Source organism: Propithecus coquereli, unplaced genomic scaffold (assembly GCF_000956105.1).
Source record: "Propithecus coquereli isolate 6110/MARCELLA unplaced genomic scaffold, Pcoq_1.0 Scaffold46, whole genome shotgun sequence".
Lineage (NCBI taxonomy): Eukaryota > Metazoa > Chordata > Mammalia > Primates > Indriidae > Propithecus > Propithecus coquereli.
In genome coordinates this window covers 2,487,075-2,511,494 of record NW_012150396.1, presented here as the reverse complement: position 1 = coordinate 2,511,494, position 24,420 = coordinate 2,487,075, and the positions used below count along the sequence as shown (strand labels likewise).

General features: G+C 34.7%; 1 protein-coding gene across 2 annotated transcripts; it reads left to right on the top strand.

Annotated features, from left to right (window-relative positions):
- Window positions 1-873: 873 nt before the first annotated feature.
- AP1AR (adaptor-related protein complex 1 associated regulatory protein) lies at window positions 874-24,420 on the top strand. 2 transcript variants are annotated; one of them, XM_012655101.1, is made up of 10 exons: window positions 874-1,308; window positions 8,582-8,630; window positions 10,157-10,183; window positions 12,845-12,870; window positions 15,227-15,323; window positions 16,484-16,582; window positions 18,534-18,592; window positions 19,237-19,310; window positions 20,108-20,236; window positions 22,538-24,420. In XM_012655101.1, the coding sequence occupies exons 1-10, from the start codon at window positions 1,226-1,228 to the stop codon at window positions 22,801-22,803; spliced, it is 909 nt and encodes a 302-aa protein (XP_012510555.1). In that variant the 5' UTR covers window positions 874-1,225; the 3' UTR covers window positions 22,804-24,420. The 2 variants fall into 2 exon arrangements, with proteins under 2 accessions (XP_012510555.1, XP_012510556.1); XM_012655102.1 differs by lacking the exon at window positions 16,484-16,582 and having other exon boundaries at window positions 22,538-24,066.

Genomic DNA, 24,420 nt, shown 5'->3' with positions numbered 1-24,420 from the left:
TGTGCTGACGCCACTGCACTCTAGCAGGGTGACAGAATGAGACTCTGTCTCAAAACAAAAAGTAATAAATAGCCAATAGAGAAGAAATTCTGACCAAAGAGAAGAGATTCAGATTTGGATCCACATAATCCAGAAGACAGTTGGAGGTACACATTGCATCCTGATAACGCCAGAGCGTTTATGAGAAAAACTCTCCCTTCAACTTCAGAATAAAATACCAGAGAGAAGGGCATTTTGAAAGGGATGGGGAAGGAGAGAGGTTCTGCCACCTGGAAGGCGGGCAGGTGGGGTGTCTTCAGCAAGCTGACATTAAATGGCCATGACTGAGGATAATCTAGTGTGTGTGTCTCTTACCGGTAAATTGAATATTCTGCCTGGCCAACTGTCACATAAAAGAACTCTCTGTAGGTGGTGAATTAAACACATAAATATTATCAGAATATATCTGACTATGGTCTTTACCGATTTTATATCCATGCCCAAACACAGGGGTTGGGTAAGCAGTACTGTACCATGGCAGGAACACAAGTCAGGAGGCCTGAGTTTTCTTCATGTTATTCGGTACAAAGTTCGAAGGTTAAGCCTTAACTTTGCGACACTCGGCGCGCTCCGGACTAAGAGGCTGGGAACTGCAAGGAGAGGAGGAAATTTTCTAGTCAGGTCAAGGTCCAACGAACAACATTCACACTCATGAATCGAGATACCTCCACGGTTGAAGCCTCAGAAGCAGTCGCTGGCGGAAGTGACGTAAGGACCGGTCTCCGGAAGAGGCGGGGCCGCCGAGAAAGCGCGCCCAATTGGGGCCCGGGAGAGGCCGGGGGTGTGGCGGCGTCGGCGTCGAGGCGCGGGCCTGGGCGCGCTGGAAGGCGGGGCCGGGCTTACGGCTCGCGGGGACTGGCCTCCTCGGCAGCTGGAGGCGGTCACTAGTGCTGGCCTGGGAGCTGAGGCGACAGGGGCCATGCGGACAGCGAGGGGGTCCAGTGCCCGCAGCCCTGCGCTCCTCCCTCTCGCGGCGGTGGCGCGATTCCCGCCGGAGTAACCACCGCCTTTGTTCCGGGCGCCTTATCCCTCACGTCTCCTGAGACCCTCCCGCCGCCGCGCTCCGGCCGGTCCGCCCTCCGTCCCGGAACCCCACTTTGGCTCGCGCCGCGCGGATGCGGCTGCCGGGCCTGGATTTGGGCTTTGAGCGGGAGGCGGAAGAGCAGCAGCGCCTGGGAGGCATGCGATGGGGAACTGCTGCTGGACGCAGTGCTTCGGGCTGCTCCGCAAGGAAGCGGGGCGGCTGCAGCGTGTAGGCGGCGGCGGAGGGTAAGACCGCGGGGGAGGGGCCCGGCCCCTGGTGGCTCCTCCTATTCGGCTTCGGACTAGGAACCCCTTTCCCCGTCCCGCAACGAGCGTGGGGTGGGAGCCGAGAGCCCCACTGCACTCCAGGCTTAACAGACGTCGAGCGGGTGGTCGTCGCGCAGGCCCTGGTCAGGGCGGGGGGCCGGTCTCAGGGCCTCCTCCGGAAAGAGGTAGAGGAGGGGGCGGGGTGTCACTCCTGTCACCTCCAGCAAGACTCCTGCCAGGCGCCCTGTCATGCGGGGAAGGAGTTACAGGAGACGTCATCTCGAGAAAGTAAGCGGCACCCTCGGGCTAGTGGGCAGTAGGTCACCTGGACACACCCTACGCAGAGCTTGGGTTTAATGCTAAAGCTGGTATCTCTGCATTTGACCCTTTCTTTATTCCTGATAGAGCAGGTGAGGATCTGGCTCTGAAGTTGATGCCTCAGATGGATTTTATGTAGAAGTCATTTGGGTGCTGGAGTAAAATAAGGTTCCAGACAGTGATGAACTCTTTGATAGGTACAAAGACTTGGCACATTGCCGGGTTTCCAGAGAGCATTCAGATTCTTGGTGCCGATAACAAGAGAGGCAGTGTGTAGCTTTTTCCTATTAATTTTTTGAAATTTCAAGAGGAATGCCATGTCTTAATTGCTCCCCACACACTGTGTAACACTATGTAAATCGCAGTCCTGAACTCTGCTTCTCTTGAGTAAAACTGGGACATGCTTAGGTTTTTCTGTGCACAACATACACAGAATACTAGAATTTCAAAATTCCATTTTTGTGGTTTTTTATTTCATGGGATATTGAAAAAGTTAGAATAGATTCCTTTGGGGTTGACTTTGTTGTTGTTGTTATTAAATATCCCCCAGGAATTCAAACCTAGAATTGAAAATCTGAGTCAAGCCACTTTGTGTAAGGAATAAGAGTATTTTCCCTTTATGAAACAGATTCCTAAAGTTTCAGGATTTATCCCATTTAATCAGCATTATTAGGTAATAAGGTGTCCAGCATAGACAAACTAAAACCAAATTATGTATAATTTGAATCATTTGGTAATGGAGATCTTAAAATATGATTTTCTCATTCATTCATTGGGCACTGTGTCACACCTCTTTGATATAAAGTAGCTAAGGTTTTACACTAAGTATTCCTAGAATGGAAGAGTAAGGATTTTCAGATTTTGTGCTTAGTTTAATATTTTGATTTCCCTGATTTATGGGCTCTTATTGTTCAGGGGGACATGACAGCTGTTTTATCTTGTCAGCCAGAATCGTCTAACATATGTACTTCTAATTTTTGTGGGGTAATACAACCATAAAGTCGAGCTGCTTGAGTAGACTTGCCTAAGATGACACACAGTCTTTGGCTTTATTATAATTTGTAGTTGTGTTGTATTAAATTCTAACACAACTTGTGTTAAATTCTAACTTTTAAAAAAGTTTCTTACATTCTAAATGGTTAAGAAAAAAACTATAGTTGGCATTATATGATATCTGTGGGATTTGGGGCTTTTTTCATGTAATTTTACAAACTAATTATGTTTTCCTTAGAGTATAGCATTAAAATTGTAGATTCTACTCCCTGAGCACATGAGCTCGGCACCATAGGGAAGCAGCAGGAGGAAATCAGTGAATCACTGTGAGTGTTAATTGTCTGTAGATATGCCATAAAAACATAATACAGGTTGGGTATCTCCTATCTGAAATGCTTGGGGACCAAAAGTGTTTTGGATTTTGAATTTTTTTCATATTTTAGAACATTCGCATTATCTGAAAATCCAAAATCCAAAATTCTCCAATTAGCATTTCCTTTGAGCATCATGTTGGCACTCAAAAAAAGAATTTTGGAGCATTTTGGATTTTGGATTTTTCCGATTAAGTATACTCGATCTGTAGTTGGATGTATACTCTATAGGCAAAACTCCTTGAACAAGTCCTGTTGAGACAAGGAGAGTCTGTGAATTGTGGACACTGTCATCTAAAACCATGTAATGGTGATATTGATCCTGTTACTTTTAATCCATAAACATAGGTTTTTACAGTTCCATTACTTGAATCTTCTGATTAACTTATTAACATTGATTTTGATACTGTGCTAACAGCTTCCAGTAAGTATGTAGAGACAGGTAGATACAGTTATTTGCATAATAAAATTGAACTTTGGCTATCATTTTAATTATTTTTTTTTTCATCACCTGTTACCTTTGATTTTCTTTCAAGCATAGGTCTCAATAGTTAACTAGTAAACTATCTTCTAAGGATGAAAAAGCTTAGGAGTAATCACAAAAACTTGATTTGGTCTTATGTGTCACTGTAGTAACCACAGTTAGAAGAGGGCATCCTTGCCTTTTTAAGCCTGATCTAGCTGGACGTCACAGGAATGCTTTATGATCTAAGGCTTGGTCTCTTAGCCTTGCAGATTTCCCAGGGGTATCTCCAAATCAGATCACTCACTTTACACTATTCAATCTTAAAACCACAATTACCGATCTTTTAAATTTATAAAATACTAGGTAACTCTAGTATTGTATATTCTAAATTTCTGTTTGACCAGTCAAGATATAAATATCAGTGTTGAGGTATGTTATTTGGTGATTAAAGCAGAGCAGATTAAATATCTTTAAGGAAGAAAATTTAAACATCTTAATGAGTCATACTTCTTCACTAAGGAGTATTGCCTACCAACACATTCTACAGGGCATCATCTGCTGATCAGTTCTTCTGTTTATCTGGGTGAATCTTTCATGTAGAGTTTTATCATGTCCCTTTCTTAGGTTTTCTTTTCCCCTCATACTGAAGACCCAATTAAGTTTCATTGTGTTGTATTTTGATTCCCATCTTTATATCACTGTATAATTTCACACGGTGGTTCCAGTTAAGATGTACTACTGTTTTTATATAAAGGTATGATCGTGTTTTATATCTTTATTGATATTTAACATTTGTTGGCCTTCTGGCTCCAGCAGCAAAGTACCTTTCAGGCAATAGTTAACAATGATTTGCTTTTCCTTTCCTAGTAAAAGTGATTTTAATAATAGCTGCCAACATTCAGTTACTTCCTATGTGCCAGGGCTGTTCTAAGTACTTTACATTATCTCATTTATTCCTCCCCACAATCCTATGAGGTGGATAAGTACTATTATTATATACATTATAGGTTGAAAACTGAAGCTTAGAAAGTTTAACTTGCCCACCATAGCGGAGCCGGGATTGCAGCCCAGGTCCCTCTAAATTCAGAGCTCTTATTCTTAACCACTAACAGCTCATTGCTCTTCATTACGTAGATAAACATTTGGCTGCTGTCTCTCTCAGTGCATTATCTTGTATTTTGTCACTAGAAGATTTTAGGTATTTGTCTCAACAACCTGACACTTTATGCTATGTAATAAACTACTCTTCTTTTTTATTTATTTACTTTGTACTTTTTTTTTCTTTTTTGGTAACCCCCAAATGGACACATAGCAATTCTCTTTTTCTTGAAGCTATGCACTTGACCTCTGCAACATCATTTTTGTTTTCTTTTCCTGTTCTCTCCTGGCTGTTCTTACTCTGCCTATTAAATGTGGGAGTTTTCCTCTGTCATTTCTCTTTTTTATTTAATTCCCTTCACACTGTCTACCCCTGAAGAAATTTCATCTATTCTTATGATTTCAACACCACCACTTCCAAATTTCAAATTTTTTTTGATTGTCTATTGAAGACATACCCTTGGATATTATTCAATTTAATCTCTATGTATTTTATTCAGTCTCTTCTTATACATACTGAACCTATTTCCTTCTTCTGTACTTCTGCCTCAAATATTGCTTTTCAAGTTGCCTAGTTGGCAGCTTCCAGACTGCTCTCCCTCCTGGATCTTTCATGCTTCAGCCCATCCTCCCTTCCTGTCAAGAGTTACACTTTCTGAAACCCATACTGGATCTTAACATTCCCTTTCTCAACAACTTCCATCTGCTTCCTATTTCCTACAGCTAAATTTCACAATCTTTTTTCCTTCTTTGACATCATGTTGATATTACATGGCATTCAAATGTGCAACATAATGTCCATTTATATACTCAGTATTATATGCAATTCTATATTTGGGCATCTATAATATCACTCTTTGTTCTGTCATTCAGAAAAATCATGTCAGAATACAAATCAGTGAGAAAAGCATTAAAAGATTAATATTGAAGCTATTTGAATGTCAAAAAAACTTAACTCATTCATAGATGTTAGTATGTTAATGTTTTTGGTAAATTATTACCCTCCAATAGATAATATCAGGTTTGTCTTAGTCCATTTGGGTTGCTATAAAGAAATACCTGAGGCTGGATAATTTATAAAGAAAAGCGTTTTATTTGGCTCATATATACTAATGAGCTCAGTCTTCTCAGTCTGAGCACTGAAATAGTTAAGTGTCTCCTTTCCTCTCCCCAGTTGTTCTGCTTCCCCTTCACTTGTATCCTCATGTTTACCTCGGAGCAAGTAGGGAAGGATTGCTAAGAGCCTCACTCCTTACTCTAGAATAAAACTGTGAGGTAGAAAATATAAAACATCAGGGTAGTTGATTATTTCCTGCACACATCTGGGGGTTCTATGCAGGCACCAACAATGTTTGAATACATAAAAAGTAGACATCCGTAATTCATAAATATATAAATGTATTAAAACATTTCTTATTTCAGATAAATCACAAGATAAAGCTCCTCTGATAAAAATGTTGCCCCTGAGTTTGCCAAATTGAATATTTACATTAATCTATCAATATAATCTTAGTTTTTACAGTTGCAGGAGTCAGTATATACCCTTCATGAACAAGGTTTCAGTGTGATCCATTTTAAAAGGAAAGCTTGGATTTTTTTTCTAAACTTATTTTGCTTTTTTATTATCTTCCATTTTAATTGTTTATTGCTATTCTTAATTTGCTCATTTGTCATTATATCACTTAGACTCATGTTTGTTTATTACTTAGGACTTTGGTTGTGGGGACAGAAGCCCAGATCAAACTATCTTAGGCAAAGGTAGAATTTATTATAGGGATATTAGCTTTCTCAGGTAATAACCAAACTGTGAGCAAGGCAGAGATGCAGCTGGTCCTTAGGGATGACTTCAGTGCTGTCAGAGCACTTTTTCAGTTGATTTCATTCCTCTCATTGCAGATTGTCAGGAAGCTCTCTAGAGCTCCCAGGAGTATATTGTCTCTCCCTGCTCAGTTTCCATATAACCTAGAACCAATCAAATGAGGTCTTGGGGATTGACTGTGGTCTAACTTGGTCAGGGGGTCAGAGTCATGTAAGAACATGATTGTCCTCATTGTAGCTGGGTATGGACAGAGGGGACAGAAAAGGGAGACACTGACAATAGATAACCCTATTGGCTTCTATTAAAGTGAGCTTGTAATACCTATGTATCGTTGGAAGAGAATACAGTGTTCTGCAATCTGATGTAAGTGTAGTGCCGCTGTTACTTCCCTTGGTTTGGACAATGTTCCCTTAGCTTTAGGCTTTGCTATAGTAGTCAAGTCATACTGAAGGCTTATATTAAGGTACTTAGTATTACTGAACTTTATTTCATTATTCAATTTTACCACTTAGTAAACCTGGAAGAGGAAATAGATTAATTAAAGATTGATTCTTCATTCAGGGAAGAGAGTGATGATTGCTAGGAGAGAAGCTTACAGCACTTATGTGTAGGAGTCCTAATGCCAGAACACAGTGCTACTGGAAGGTTCAACTCATTTCTGTTTTTGTTTGAGTGATGAGGAAGAGAGGAGAGAAGAGGCATTAGGTAGTTAGAGAATTAAGGATATTGTGTTTATGTTGACTATGTTCCATGAGATCTATGGGATGCCAATACCAAGTTCTTTGCTTTTTACCAGTGATCTCTTAATGGACAATAACACACCTTTGCATCTATCAGCAGATAAAGATTGTAGCAGAAAAAATAGTACCTATAATTTCACTGCTGTTTTTATTTTTCAGTCATGATAATATGGCTTTCTCTTTCACTAAATCAGTCCCCTCCATACACACATATACACATAATACAAACCATTGTGACCTCTTCTCATTTCTTTTTTTTTTTTTCTAATTTTTAATTATTATAGGTACATAATAGTTGTATATATTTACAGGGTACATGTGATGTTTTGATACAGGTATACAGTATGTAATAATCAAATTGGTAATTGGGGCATCCATCACCTCAAGCATTTATCATTTCTTTGTGTTAGGAACATTCCAATTCCACTCTTGTAGTTATTTTAAAGTATACCATAACTTATTGTTGACTATAAGTCACTTTGTTTTGCTATCAAATATTATTCATTCTGTCTAACTATGTTTTTGTGCCCATTAACCATCCCTGTTTTATCCCATTTTCTGTCCAAGAATCCTAACATGTTAGGAACCCCTAGTTAGAATTTGGAACCCTATGGGTGAGGCATGTGGCGGGTGGAGTTCTCTGCCATCACTCTTGGCAGCTATGACAGGAACCACATTATGGGTGAAAGTCTTATAATCTGCTGGCACTTCAGTAGTAAAGCAGTTTGAGTGGCTCTATCCTATACCAATTTTGATACTGTAGTAGTTAGAGTACAGACATATCTTGGGTGCAGATATAATAAAGAAGATTGTTGCTTGACTACATGTAAGTTTCTCTAGTAAGAGCTAAAGAGAATGATTAAAATAAAAGTCAATAATTGGCCCTAGTTGGAAAAATTAATGTAATGGATTGTTTGGTTGACATGTATATGCATTGTTTTTCTTCTTTTATTTGTGAGGTCATGGGAACAGAATAAAAAGCCTTATATAAAGATATATGCTTCCACCATCCAGAGATAACTACTCTTAGCATATTGACATATATCCTTTTAGATTTTTGATGTTTTATGTATGTTTAACAAAATTGGGAATATACTTTTATTATATATTATTTAACATATCAGTATTTTTAACAAGGTATTTTACTTTATATAATAAAAATAAGATAAATTTTAAAATGTATTCTGTTCCATATAGTAAATAAATTAATTTATTATTACAGGTTTAGTAAATATTAGTATCAATAGAAAGAAATGCTGATTGACTAAACACTTAAACTCATAACAAAGTTTAAAAATCTGGACCGTTTTCTTAGGTAAATTTGGTTGTTCCTTTTTATAAATGTAAGATACTATATATTAGAGAATTTAAAGTTGCTCTTAAGAAAATGTTTTTGTGCCACCATATTAATTCCATTTTAGAGTTGTGTTTCTGTTTTTCTTCCCAGATCCAAGTATTTTAGAACGTGTTCAAGAGGTGAGCACTTAACTATAGAGGTAAGTAGTCATGAATTTGATTGGATTAAAAGTAGCTTCAGAAGGACAGAAGGGACTTTTTTTGTCCTTGTTAAGGGGGAAGGATCTGGACCCAAATTTAGTATAGACTGTATTTCAATATTGTTGGTGCTAGTGAAGAGCGAAAGAATTGCGGCAGTGGGAGGGAGGAGTAAATAGGGAGAAATTTGCAGATGAAGGTCCTGTTCTTCTAAAGATTTGGTTTTTGGTTTTTTTTTTTTTCCCCTACACAAATCAGGCTGCAGGTATTCTTCTATCAGTCACCGTGGCTCACTATGACAGCAGTTATAAGGAAAGATAGTTGGCCTGCTCCAGCAGGGAAGTGTAGCAGAATCAAAGCAACAAATTGATTTTAAGCAACTCCACAGCAGAATCACTGAGTCACTTTATCTTTGTTTATAAAACATAATAACAGATGCTGTCATTTATTCATTCTCTACTGTGAACCAGCCACTCTGGTTCCATTATGGGTTAAGAATGTCATTGCACATAATTCTTGCTACAACTCTATTGTAAACAGGTGGTAGTCACCCTATTATATGGATGAGAAATTAGAGGCTTAGACAGGTGAAGAAATTGGGCTATATTACAAAACCTCTAAGTGGCAGAACCTAAATTCCAGTCCAAAACTACCTGGTTCCAAAGTTTGAACACTACTTCACTGCCTTCTGTATTAATAAGGAGGCATGTAAAACAGAAATTAGTTTTTTTAAAAATCACAACTGGTAAAAAAAAATAAAGATAATAATTTTGAACAGTTTTATAATCTCTTTAGAGAGATTCTTTAATTTTCTGAACTTTTTGAATTCATTGTTTTCTCTCAGTCTTTAAACAAAACAATATTAACAATAAAATACTTTTCTTTCTTTCAAGTGGTTGTTTATCAAGTATTTATATTTAAAATGCAAATATTTTAATAATATAATTTAATACTAATGACTTTCATTAGGTCATTGACATAATAGCATTAACTACATTACAGGAATCGTTAACATTCCTATCTCTAGAAAGACATTGTATATGAGGACAGTGACTACCATCTAGTAGATGTTGAGTAAATAATTATATGAATGACTAGATGAATAATTATAAACACTTAGAGAAATTTTTATTTGGTTATCTTTTTAGTCCCTGTTTCTTGAGTAATTTTCCTTCTGACATTAAATAATTTGTTTTGAACTGAAGTGGAAAATTCTGATAGTGTGGATTTAAAATACCTGTATGAAATATTCAATTCAGGTGAAAGTTTTAGTTCTGATTTAGGTAGAAAATTACTGTAATTCTCCTTTTTGATTTTCATTCTTATAAAGTCATAAATATACTATTGTATATTTGCTTACTTTGGCCATTTTGTAGGATTGTTTAAAATATCAAATGAGATGATATATAAAAAGGCACTTAAATATCTCATAAATATTAAGGTATATTATTTTTAAGGTAAAAATTTCTTGTGAGATATGTACTTTAGATAGATATCCCTCCTAACACTTACTTTTTTGTTCTTTCAGTTTGAGAATCTAGTAGAAAGTGATGAAGTAAGTATTTCCATAGCAGTATAAAACCTGTATTTGTTATTCTCATTAATCATCTCATTAGTTCTAATAATTAATTATTTTTGCAATATTTTTAAATTTTGTTTTAGAGTTTTAATTTCAGGTTTTTATGTTTACTTTTTAGTCTTTTCTGTATCATTTCCTTCTTTTACTAATTTAACAAAGAATGCAGAACTTTTTAGCATGTAACATATGTAATACTATACACCCACACATACAGGTTTTAAAGAATTATATGGAACTTAAACTTCAAAAAGTGATATTTCTAATCTCTTGCCATTACGTGGGTAAAATACCTCAACAATCCAGAATAGACTCTTTCTTTAATTATAATTTTCGTAGATTTCTGAGTGTGGAATTTGTGCATGTTTATTCTACAGTCAGTTTCTGACTTTAACCGTTATCTCTTCTAATAAAAGTACTACAGAACAGGATAACACTCAACTAAACACAAAATATGACATGAGAAAGGAAAAAGAGATAATGGTTAAAGTCAGAAACTGTAGAATAAACATGCATAAATTCCTGTCTGTTATCTTTTATGTTGATTTTCTGTATTTCATCTCATATAAAACTCAGCCAATTTTAAGATGTATCCCAAATACAGAAATGTTAAAATATGAAAAAAAAAATACACTTTAGAATCAGCAAAATGTAGTGTACATGTCTACACTTGATCTTAGCCAAGAAGCAATGTGGTATATATTTCTTATGCACTGGTATAGCTAGAAGAGCTTTGGTTTGTGTGCTAATTTCCACCTTCACTAATTGTATAAGTTTGTGCAAATTACTTAACCTCCCTGGAGCCTATTTTCTACATCTCTAAATTTAGTTAGACCAGAAGAACACTGCAAGTTCTGACCTTTTGTCATCTTTGTTTCCTAAGGAAAGAAGAAAATGTATTAAACCTTTCCTTTAAAAATTTAAATTATTCTTTAGCCCAGCACTTCTCAGAATGTATTTGGAATATTAGTCTCAAATCATAAATTAGCATATAAAAGGTTCTGAGAAGAACTATTGTTAAACAAAATTATTTAAACTTGTTCAACTCAGCATTTCCCACATGAATGTAGGTATAAATTCCTTTTTAAAATAATAATACGTATTTATCATCTGGTAGAACACATTTTGGAAACTATTTTAGCTTTTGTTTTCCCACTAAAATGTAACCCATTTTCATGGAACCTATTTCTTTCCCTTCTCAAAGCTCATTTTAATCTCCATGTCTTTCTCTTTTAAAAATTTTAAGCAAACACTGGACGCATATTTTTAAAGCTTCTGACAAGTACTAAATATAAGAGTTCTTCCAGCCTCCAGCATAGTTCATTCCAGCATCATACTGCTTTTCATAAGAACTTGTGATTCCATGTGTTTTCCTAAGATGCTTTTTATTTGGCTGGTTGGTTGAGGGCTTTTTGTTGTTGTTTTTGCTAACCACTTTTTCCTGTCTCATGTCATATTTTGTGTTTAGTTTAGTTGAGTGTCATCCTGTTTAGTTGTACTATTTCCTAAACTAATTTGGACCATTTGGAATTTTATTCCTGCTGTTAACTTAATCATATATTTTAACTGTCAGTTATAAATAAAATAGTTTAAATGTGTAAAAAATATGCATAAACCTGAATCAATATTTAAAATAGTTATGGTTTGCTGTGGAGGACAAAACTATAGATAATTTATAATCCTATGAAAGAAAACAAAAAGTTGATTTTTATTATTTGTTGCAATTATGTTCTATAAAGTCACCATAAATGCTAAATTAGTGAATATTGAAGCATTACTCCTAGGGGAAATGCAGGGTTAGGTTCCTGTAAGCCAGTGGTCAACCAATGAGTATATAATATAAACTTCTTTTTGTGTGTTTCTGTTTAAGACACTTTACTTCATATATATTGTTGATTCATTAACTTTGAACTTATAGGCAACAGCACTAACTCATCCCTGAACAAAACTTACTAACATACATATTTTCTCCAAAAAGGCAATATCACAGCCTTCTTGCCCTTAGGAACACTACTAGACAGCACTTCGGTACTATACTAGGGGGTTATTTCAGACAGCAGATCACCAACAAAGAAGCATAAAACTGTAAACATGGCACTACATAGACTGTAAAATGGACAGTTGTTTACAGTATGAAAACTGAAACAAGAAGGTAGAGGGCCATCTTGTTCTGCTTCAGCTAGGAATGCGCATTGTTAGGCAACTCAGATTTTTCACTGCTTTGTGCGTGTCCTCCAGTGGCCAAGAAAGCTTACAAGTATATTTTAGCAAGTAGGCAAATTTACAAATATGGAATCCAGATAATGAGGGTCAACTGCAAATGATGAGGACATGGAGAATATATTGTCTAGTACCATCCTGACCCAGTTCGTTTGGTATATAAGAAATAATTGTTAGAAAAAATTAAGAAATGTCTAGCAAATGGTAGTTACATAATTAAGCTACATATTAAACTAAATTTCACCTTTGAAAAATAGTAAAATTTTAAAGCTTTTTGTTTCAAACACTTTCAATAATGAAATTTATTTACTGTGATAAAAATACATATGTAGAAAATTTTTTGGCTAAATAAAAATGTAATTGTCTTAAATAGAATTCAGCCAGTGAATTTTTTTAATTGTTTAATTAATTTTTATACAGGGGGAGAGCCCAGGAAGCAGTCATAGGTAAGGCTTTAAAAATATAATAACTTCACTCCTGTAATCCTAGCACTTTGGGAGGCCGAGGCGGGCGGATTGTTTGAGCTCAGGAGTTCGAGACCAGCCTGAGCAAGAGCGAGACCCCGTCTCTACTAAAAATAGAAAGAAATGAATCAGACAACTAAAAATATATAGAAAAAATTAGCCAGGCATGGTGGCGCATGCCTGTAGTCCCAGCTACTCGGGAGGCTGAGGCAGTAGGATCGCTTGAGCCCAGGAGTTTGAGGTTGCTGTGAGCTAGGATGATGCCACGGCACTCTAGCCCAGGCAACACAGTGAGACTCTGTCTCAAAAAAAAAAAAAAAAGAAACATAATAACTTTTATATGAACTGTAAGAAGTTCTCTCAGAGTTCAGGCTCTGTCGTTTACTGGCTTTGAGGCATTGAACAGTTTACATTTCAGAACCTTAGTTTTCTTCTTTCTGAAAGATTGAGGCAAGTAATGCCTCAATATCTCAACAGATTGTTTTTAACATTAAAGAATTTATGAACCTAGAACCTAATTGTCATGTGTTTTTTAGTTTTCTTAAAACCATTTACTATTTATAAATATCTTTTAAATTTTTTAACTTTTTCCCCCTTTTCCTTCCTTATGAGATTCTCAAACTAGATCTATTAAATCTTTTTACATCTTTCAATAGTAACTACAACCTTGATGCTATAATTTATTTAGCAGCTTTTTAATATTTTTTACATATACTACTTGAAAAAGAAACATCTATCTTTAAGTCAAAAAATAGTTCTTAGTTTCAAGAGAATATTGTCACAAACTATATGTTGTATTTTGAATGTATGTTCCTTTTTTAGTGTACCAAAGATTTATTAAGAAACTATCATGTGCCAACCACTGTGCTAGAGACTGGGATTTAAAAACCAGACATGGTGTTGACATTAGAAGAAAGAACATCAGTATTAATAGCTGAGCTGGTGATTCTTAAAATTCTTACAATTATCAAAAATGGGGGCCAGTCATGGTGGCTCACACCTGTAATCCTAGCACTCTGGAAGGCTGAGGCAGGAGCATCACTTGAGGTCAGGAGTTCAAGACCATCCTGAGCCAGAGGGAGACCCTGTCTCTACTAAAAATAGAAAAAAATTAGCCAAGCCTGGTGGCACACCTGTAGTCCCAGCTACTCAGGTGGCTGAGGCAGGAGAATCGCTTGAGCCCAGGAATTTGAGGTTACAGTGTGCACTCTAACCCAGGCTACAGAGCAAGACCCTGTCTTTAAAAAAAAAAAAAAAAAGATTAAAGAGAAGTGCTAATTAATATAGCGATGCCCCAGAGAATTCTCTGGAGTGGGACAGGGGAGGTGGCCTCAGTGATGAGTGTATCAAGAGTGTAAAAGTAATAGGTGACCCTGAACAAGTTAAGAAACATTACCTCTTTAGAGGACGGAGGGAAGAAAGTGGGGGATAGAATTAAGTTAGTGGGGGAATAGCAAGAAGTTAAGGAAATTCATGGTTGACGCTCCCCATTTCTTAAAGTGGGGTGAAATTGTCTTAAGAGAAAAAAGTTTTGAGTAAGGAACTTGAGTATGTGAAGATTTTGAAGTTGTTAATGTAGGATGTGAGAGGGAGTTGATTACATGTAAGTAAATGGACTGTTGCTGGGGGCCGAGGGCCAAATTGACCTTGGTTTTTCTCTAGCAGCTCACAGCAGAAAGGGCTAATCGTGGAAACCATCCACAGTCATAATATGAGTAAACTGAGTGAATGTGGTGCAATGATAGGAGTGCGTGACGGTGGATATGTTGGTAAGAGAGTAGGTCAGCTCTGCCACGGTGTCCACGGTGGTTGTCAGTGGAGTGAGGCCAGGTGATGACAGGGATAGATGGACTGGGAGAAAAGGGAAGGACCAAGGGCCTGGGGAGACCAGAGTGATGGAGCAGGGTAAAGATGAGGGTTAAGAGTTCAGAATGATGTGAGGGCTGAGGTCTGAGTGCAGTGTGCTGAAGTTTCTATTTCGTGAAAGCATTTTGGGACACAGTTCATTGTATACACCCATAGGTTGGTTGTAAAGCAGAGCCAGAGTGAAATTCAGTTAAGTTCACATTTCTTAAAAGGTGATTGTAGTGCTAAAAACTACTCTGATAATATAGCATCTTCTCAGTTTACATACTAGAATATAGCAAGTATTAGAATGTATACTTCACTCTTAACAATTGAAGTTGTATCAAATTGCTTGAATACATTTTTTACAGCTAAATTTCAGAATTTCACTGGCTTTATGGGTGTTTTATGTGGATTTAGACTCATTAGAAGTTTTCTTTTTTGTTTGTTTGTTTGCTTTTTCTTTCTTTTGTCCCCTCCTTTTTTCCCCTAGGCCTCTTACTGAAGAAGAAATTATTGACCTAAGAGAGAGGCATTATGATTCTATTGCTGAAAAACAGAAAGATCTTGATAAGAAAATTCAAAACGAGGTAAATAGTCTTTTGTGTGGCTTAAATATATGTTATCATAAGGCTTCATTTATAGGGGAGAGTTGTCATTACATGTATTACATATAGTCATTGGATCTGTATTTAGATATACAGATGAAAATTATTTAAAAGTAAAATTATTCCAGCCTATTATAATTTGGTTTAATTTATCAGAAATCATATGCTGCCAAAAAATGAAGATAGTACATCCTTTTAAAAAAATAATTTCTTAATTCACAAGTAGGAACTCTGGCAAGAATATACACCTCTGTGTTTAAAACCAACTTTTAAAAATATTACTGTTTCACAATAAGTAGTTTTTTTTAAAGTGGTTTTGTTTGTCTTGGGTTTATTCTCAGTGAACCAAGTACTTCTAACAATCATAAGTGTTATAGTTATTTAATATATTTATAGAAATGGCCTATAATTATAGTTTTGCTATCACTAGACTAAATGGAATTAATCATATTCCATTATACATTTAAATGTCTGTTTAGTACCAATTAGTGATTTCAAAAACATTAACTTAAGGTACATAATAGATGCTAATATTAGTCTAAGGAAAAAAGACTGTTGAAATTTGACTTTTAAGTTAGCTTTGTCATGCAGTAGATATCACTAAAGCAGTTTATATGCTGTTATAAATGGCAAGAACTTAAATTTGAAGGTAACTTTTGAATGTTTTATAGTAATAAAATTAAGGAGATGTTAATTTGATGGAGAGACATGAATTTTGTGAAAGCTTAATTCACTTTGGTAGATGATGGTATGATTGGTTTTAGTTTTAAAGATCTTGCTTTGGACTTACAAGGGCCAAAACCGTAAAACTTGTCAGGGTGATAGCTGTTGGAATGATTGCTGAGAATGGAGATCATTGTATAATACATTCTAAAGAAACAGTTCTGTATTTATACAAATTAGATGCTACTGCTTTGTAACTCAATTTCTAAAGAATTCGATAATGTGTTTCATATCATTTGGGTTATTTTGTAAAAGACATTGAAATGAACAGTCACAAAAATTTCAATTCTGTTACGCTTTGTAGAGATCAATATTTTTTAATAATTTATTTTTTATTTTATAAATAGAAACATTTTATTTTTAGAGCAGTTAGACAGGTTCTGATTTTTGTTAATCCTTATCGTTTTGTTCATGTACAGTTAGCCTTACAAGAAGAGAAGTTAAGACTAGAAGAAGAAGCTTTATACGCTGCACAGCGTGAAGCAGCCAGGGCAGCAAAACAGCGAAAGCTCTTGGAGGTGAGGGGAAAAGACCCCAACATATATTAGGGTTGCTTTTCTCCTTATTTTCTCTGACAGATCTTAGGACTTTTTTCCCCCTAGAATCAAGGGCTTCTTGTTTAATAACCAAATGTGTTTATGCATATACTCTTAGGAATTTTAAAGGCAAATTAATCAATCTTTAACAGCTAGAAGTAACATGAATGTACATGCTTGATACACAATGCAATTTAGCTTTAGATGAGGAGAAGCTAATTCCTGTTTATCCTAGAGGTATATTTTTGTGCTACAAAATTCAGCATTCTTTTCGAAAAATAAATACACTCTTAGAGTGAAAACATTGCAAAACTAGCCTTTAAGTATAAGTATAGTTTCCAAAGCATTTCATAGTGTTGTGTGAGGTGTTTGTTTTTTTAAAAAAAAAAAAAAAAACTGCTTAAACTGCTAGGATTTCTTGTGCTTCCTAGAATTGGATAAGCTGTGTGATTTTGCCCTATAAGGATTTTGTTTATTTCTCATCTTTATCTTGTGTCCTTGGGAGACTGGGAATTTGGGTCTTGACAGATCTTTGGCATATTATCAGAGAAAGCAGCAGATTTACCATATCTTACCATGCTATATGATAACATGGCAGTATCATAATGCCTCACAGACATTCATGGAGCCCTGGCTAAGTGTCAGGGACTATTCTAAGCAGTTTATGTGCTTTACCTTGTTTAATCCTCGCAACAATTTTAGGAGATAGTGTTTTTAATCCCTGTTCTATAAATGAGGAAACTGAGGCAGATATGTTTTATAACTTGCTTGAGATCCTACAGCTAATAAGTGACAGAGCCGGAGTTCAAGCACAGTAGTGCTTAGCCAGTATCCTACTTAGTATCTTCTTCCATATTTTGCCCATATGGAGTCACTATTGTAGTGTTAACTGACGTAGGACAAAGATCATGTCACGTAACAAAACTTAGAGAAACTGAAAAATCATGCCTATCATATTATTATGTGATTTCCGTATAAACTGTGTGTTTTCTCTGTCTCTCTCTCGCTCTCGATGTTTCAGAAGACTAATTAAATTATATAAGGGAGTGTTTTTTATTCAGTTCTAAATAATGGAAAAGTTTAAAAATTAATTTTTACCTTCTACTAAGCAATAAAAGTATTTTTCTAGTTATAATATCGGTACTCTTTTTACTGTAATAACTTGTTTACTGCCTGCCTTTTAAAGACAAAGCCTTCCATATGCAGCATCCATTTGGGTGATTTCCAGGGTTCTCTGAGTTTTTTCTTCCCTGACTAAATATTTGAACAGGAACTCATTTCAGTCTATACAACATACACTGACACACAGACATACGCAGACACCCCCTAATTCATTTGATTTTCATAATAACCCTGAGTTTGCTAGGTCAGTAATACAGCCATCTATAATTTGCAGATAAAGAAACAAAAGGGTAAAGGCCATGCCAGGGATATAAAGCTAATAATTATCAGATCCACAAGTCTGAAGGTTCTTCTAAATCCTAGTCAATTGCTTTTATTATTTCTGAGTCAATTTAGCCAGGACTTATAAATCCTTTGTTTTATTGCTACTTATTTCACCCAGAATAGAACTTTATGTATTGTTTTAACTATTCCTTTTGTTCTCCTCATCCTTCTAGTTATTAGGAAGTTCTTAGGTGTACTAAGAATGTTAAGAATTTGTTTAAAAAGTTAACTTTTTTTATAATACTCTTCATATTCTGACCACTTATGGATTATACACTACTAAATTGAGAAAAATTCTACACATACATAAGAGAATATAGAATTGAATAGTGATGAATTTAAGGAAAAAGAGTTCAGCAGAATAACTTTAAGATCTTTTTTTTTTTTTAGAAACTAGAAAAAATACTTTTTGGTATCATATGAGTGGTTTTAAAAAATATAATTTAACAACAGAGTGATTTTGTTATATTACATTGTGTTTCTAAAGCAAGAAAGGCAGAGAATTGTGCATCAATATCATCCTTCCAACAATGGAGAACATCAAAGGTAAATAGTGAAACACATTTCTTCTTCCCTTTGTGGTAGAAAATTTTATTTCCACATAGAGCACAGTTCACCTCAGTATGTTTTTATGCATATTCATGTTTATGCGTTCCCTAAAAGTTATTGCTTCTAAAAGACACTGTCTTGGAAGAAGTAAGAGCATTTGGTTTAAGTTGAAAACTGATCATTATTTATTTACATTGTCTTTATTGCATTTTTAAGAGTGGTCACCTCTTCCATGTAGAAAGTGATACAATAGCTGAATTCCTTCAGGTGACTTGTTTACAACTTAATTGTTTGTGTTTTTCTTAGTCCCTCTCTTTCTTTATACTAACGTTTATGTGTGAGCATTTTTTGGAAGAGATGTTTCAGTGTCACATTTCCTTGAGTATCCCTACTCATTCAGAGAACCTTGATCATGCTTCATTATTGTAAATTGTAAAGTTGGATTTATGGCTGAGCTTTGGAGACTTGACTTCAGGATTACCCCAAATTAAGACCTATTTTCATTAGGTTATTCTAACTGTACAACAGTTACGAATTTGTGTGAGATAGGCCTTGAAACCAAAAGGCCATTGTTAACTTAAGCATTTGTTATGTTGCATCTGCTGTGAATATATACAAAAATTATTTCACTTTTATTACAGTTCAGGACCAGAAGATGACTTTGAATCTTGTTTGAGAAATATAAAGTCACAGTATGAAGTTTTTCGAAGTAGTAGTAAGTCTTTTAAAGTGTTTTCTGTACATTGAAATTTTTTATGCCACAATAAACAGATGATTGCAGATTCTGGCTTTGTTTCTATAGAAGAACATTCTGCCCTTCAATTTGTGTTGCCCAGATAGATCAATTAACTAGTCATTAATTATACAACATCATCTTTCCTTTTTAAAAAGGAGTTGGAGCAAGGAAAAATCTCAGGCTTTTTCTGTAGATCCATACAGGCAGTCAAGCATGCCTTTCTATGATCCCACCCCTCCCCTTTCCCAAAAAAGAAAAAAAAGGTGAGAGGAAGAATAGAAAGGTGTACTTACATTTTTACTTATTATAAATTGATTTATAAGATTAAAATGTTTCCTCAAGTTTCAAAAGTCAAAACTCCTATGCTTCCCAGTAATGGAAGCATAGTAGTAGTGGTTCCTTTTGAAAATGTAGGCTGCTTTTCATTTATCTTTTTTTTTTTTTTTTTTTTTTTTTTTTTTTTTTTTGGTTTTCGTCCCTCTTTATAATTGGCTGTTAAAAATATTACCTAGAGTTCATCATATTTGAAAAGTTTAGAATTCATTTAAATTTGCATGTTTGTTGTGTTTAGATGGTAAGAAAGAAGGAAGGAAGGAAGGAAAGGAAAAGAGGGAGGATAGGTGGGAAGGAAGGAGGGAAGGAAGTTTCTTATGAAGTTAGAAGGAATAGTAAGGAATAGTAATATTTAGAGAGAGACAATTGTTGCAAAAGAAAATGGCTGTTGTGGTAAAAGAATACAGATGACAGCATTTAATTATATTTGGTGTATATTCTAGGACTCTCCTCAGATGCCACAGTTTTGACACCAAATACAGAAAGCAGCTGTGATTTAATGACCAAAACTAAATCAACTAGTGGAAATGATGACAGCACATCCTTAGATCTCGAGTGGGAAGATGAAGAAGGTATTTTATAATTCACAATTTTACCTGAAAAGTTGAACTTAATCTGCATATATAAATCTTTTATCTTGGTCTTTTACTTTATTTAGTGGAAATAAGTGCAAGACCTTGAAAAATCATATAAAATTTTTATTGTATTAGTGATTATCATTGTTGATAAATTGTTTAGAAAGTTGCTTAGTTTTTGTTTCTTGAAATTTAGAAAATATATGTTCGTTAAGGTTTTTATATTCCAGCCCATGATATTACTCAATATGAAGGATTATTGCTCCCTTGTGGGCAGTCTACAGCCAAAAGTTAGTTAACTTTTAGTTCATTATAAATTAGTGATTTAATTGTTAGTACTTTTGGTAGAACAGAAGCTGTAACTCAGATATGAGTTTAAATTTTAGCTGGCATGTCTTCATAGCTGTAGTACATTAGGTAGATTACTTAGTTTGTTGATTGTAAAAAGGGAATACTAAACCTACTTTAAAAGATAATTTTTTGCTATTATATATTTAGGGTCTAAAAATGTCTGGCACATAATAGGCAATCAATAAATATTTGAACAAATGAATGGATGAATGTTGTGAGGATTAAATTTTATATATATATATATATATACACACACACACACATAATTTTAATGCAGTGTATGGCACACATTAAGTACTCAAAATTATAGCTAAAATGTTGATTTTTTTTTAAAAAAAGCTATTTCACTGAATAATGCCCAAGTTTTTATTTTCACTTTAAGAAATAGGCAATCCAAAAAGAAGACTCAGTTATAGAATATAAAGCTTTACAAAAAATAATAAGCATTAAACATTTCATAGAATTTAGAGATAGAATAGACCTTAGATATCCTCCAGTCAAGCCATTTGTTTTATCAAAAAAAAAAACAGATACACAGGGAACTTGAATAACTTCATCAAAGATTGCATCAACTTTCTTAAGTCTTCTCAGCTAGACACCACTTTTTCAATCCTGTACTTAACATTATTGCATATTTGGATCCCAATCATGAGACTTTAAGTTTATTGTAATTTTAGCATTTTGTTCAATTTCTAAAGCCTTTCAGGTCTTTTAATCACTGTGTCTGTCATCCACATTGTCAGATTTGAAGATAACTTTCTAGGTCATTATGCAAGTTATTAACAGACCTATTAAACTAGACTAGGTAAAGAACAGAAACCACTGGAAATCTGCTTCTAGGTTGATGTACATAAATCCACAGAAACAAATCCACCAGATATAAATCCACAAAATTATATTAGCATCTAGCTCAGATTTTTTCTTGTCAATAGAAATAACTTGCTTTACTGGGTTGAGTCTTTGTGATTTTTCAGGAGTGACAGACGACAGTGGTACAGATTTAAATGTTCTTTTATTACAGTAGGATCTGATTCTTGATGGTCAGAAAACAAAATTGTTAAATGTATCTAGGGATGTTCTCTTATCCCTTTGCCAATCCTAGATTTTAATTCTGTTACCAGTGTTGATTCTGTACTTACAAATTCAAATTTCTTTTCTGTCCCTTCTCCTTTCCTTCTGCCAATAAAATGACATTGTTTTTTCTTCCAAAATTTTTTACACTTTCACTTTACCAACCTGTTGCATTCGGTTCAGAATTAGATCTAACAATTTCCCTTGAAGATATCTCTTCTTTGTTGATGGTGTACAGTCAGAAATGGCATAAGACCATAGACTTTAGAGCCAGAATGAATGGATTAAAATTCTTGCTCCACAACTTTTTATCTGTGTGACCTTGCACAAATCACTTAACCTTTCTGCCCCAGTTTCCTCACCTACAGAATGAGGATAATGACAGTACTGTACTTTATAGAGATGTTGAAGATTCAATTAGTTAATATATACAAAGGGCATACAACATTAATAGAAACCTAGTAAGTACTGGCAAAGTGTGTGTTGTTATTATTACCATTAGAGTGATTTTCATTCTCTGGGAAATGAAATAATCATCTGGGTAGACATACCAATTTGGACATCTAAGACTAATAGCAACTGAAATCCTTCATCCATTCTGTTTTATTTATGGCTCTTCAGAAATTTCATCTCATCAGATGATCAATGTTGCATCAAAACTGCCCTTTGGTGTATTAATATTTATTTTTATCTAATGCATACTTCAAGATTAAACCCCAACAATTTCCCTTAAGAAGGCCTCCATGGGACTGGCTCTAAGTTAATTCACCAATCAAGTCTGATAGTTAAATAAGAACTATAATGCTAAACTGGGAAGTTTCTTAATATAGCTTTTTATCTTCACTGAGATTTCTAAAAACTCTGTTCAAATCATAGGAATGAACAGAATGCTTCCAATGAGAGAACGATCCAAAACAGAGGAAGACATTCTCCGGGCAGCACTTAAGTACAGCAGCAAGAAGACTGGAAGTAATCCTACATCAGCCTCTGATGATTCCAACGGGCTGGAGTGGGAGAATGATTTTGTTAGTGCCGAAATGGACGATAATGGCAATTCCGAGTATTCTGGATTTGTAAATCCTGTGTTAGAACTGTCTGATTCTGGCATAAGGCAATTTGATGCAGATCAACAGACTCGATAGGGTAAAATAGTGTGACCCTGTATATCAGTTACGACCAAATGTTGAAGACCAACTAGAATGTATAAATGGTTATGCTGAGCCTTTTTGTAAGGGGAAGGTAAGAAACCATGTTGTAAATGCTTATTTTATTAGAAAGGAGTAGGGATGATAGGATAGATCTGAATTGCTTCAGAATTAAGTGCAATTTCATCATCTGCCTTCTGCTTTCAAAACCAATTTAATGGTCCTGTCATGTTACCAGTTAAATTTAACTCTTTTCTTTATAGCATTTCTGTTTACTATTACAGATTTTCACTTTAAAAAAAAATTGTATTACTTTGAATGCTTTATTAAGCTTATTTCATTATCTGACTATGGAAAATACTAAGACTTTTTTTTGTTAATTCTCAGCAGATGTGAAGGGAACGTGAGGAAGGATTGTCAGAGTCAGATTTAGAGTAGTGTTCCCTTTTTCTAGCATTATTTATTTCTATGACTTCTTTGAATTTTATTATCTAACAGTAAGCACAATTAATTTGAGTAGATGACTCTAAGAAATGCTAAAGTGTTGGCTTCTTTTTACATGTATTACGCATCCTAGTATGATAACGTCGATTCAGTCTGAACAAAGGATAATATAAAAATGAAGTTTCAGAATTTGGACATTTCAAGTTGGTGATAATCATAAATAATATTTAAGAAAATATATATATTTAGGTTTTTCACTTCATCTTACATGCCACTATATTGACTAAGTTAATTGATATATAGTATTAAGTTTCTAGGTACCATTATTTTTTTAAAATTCTATATTTCCAATGAATGATCTTAGAAAGATTTTACACAGAACATATTCTCTGCATGATTTAAGAAAGGAAAACCTAAAAAGGTAATACGGGTATTTCAAAGTAAATAAAATCCTTTCTGGTATGAAAGGTTCCATTGATTTTATTAAGCTTTTCTTTGCCTTGTAGTACAAGGTGCTTTAATGGGATAAAACTAAGTATATCAATATATATAACTGCATTTTGTGATAGCCAATTAATTCTTTTCTCTAAAGTTTATATATCAGTATAAAAGGCCAGGGATATAAAACACTCCCTAATTACTTTCCTTGATTTTGCTGAGGACTGAGTATGATTTTAGTAAGCAAACTATTTTTCAGTTTTTCCTTAGTGTTTTTTTCTTTTCTTTTTCTTTCAACAATGACAGTGCATGTTTTCAAAAATATAGGAAGGTCCAGATATAAATAGTAACTAAGAGTTCTTGCTGTACTTAAAAAAATCATGTGGCCCTTTCAATATTTGAACTGCTAAGCAATGACATCTGTAGTTTTATCTCCTTTTTTATCTCATAGAAATAAATATGACTTTAAATATGTAAATATAATACATTAGGTAATGCTATTATTTATGTGTCTTAAAATAATTTGAGTCATAGCTATGTCAGTGGAAATATTTTAAAGGTATTCTATATTCACATTGCCTGTGTTAATGCTTTTTAAAGTTTGTATACATCAGATGTATATTTTTGGTTTGGCATAAGCTACTACTGTAATTTTTCTTGGCTTTTTGTTCATAAAGAATTTTTTGAAGGAATGGTAATTTCTCAAGGATTGTGAATAAACACATTTTTACA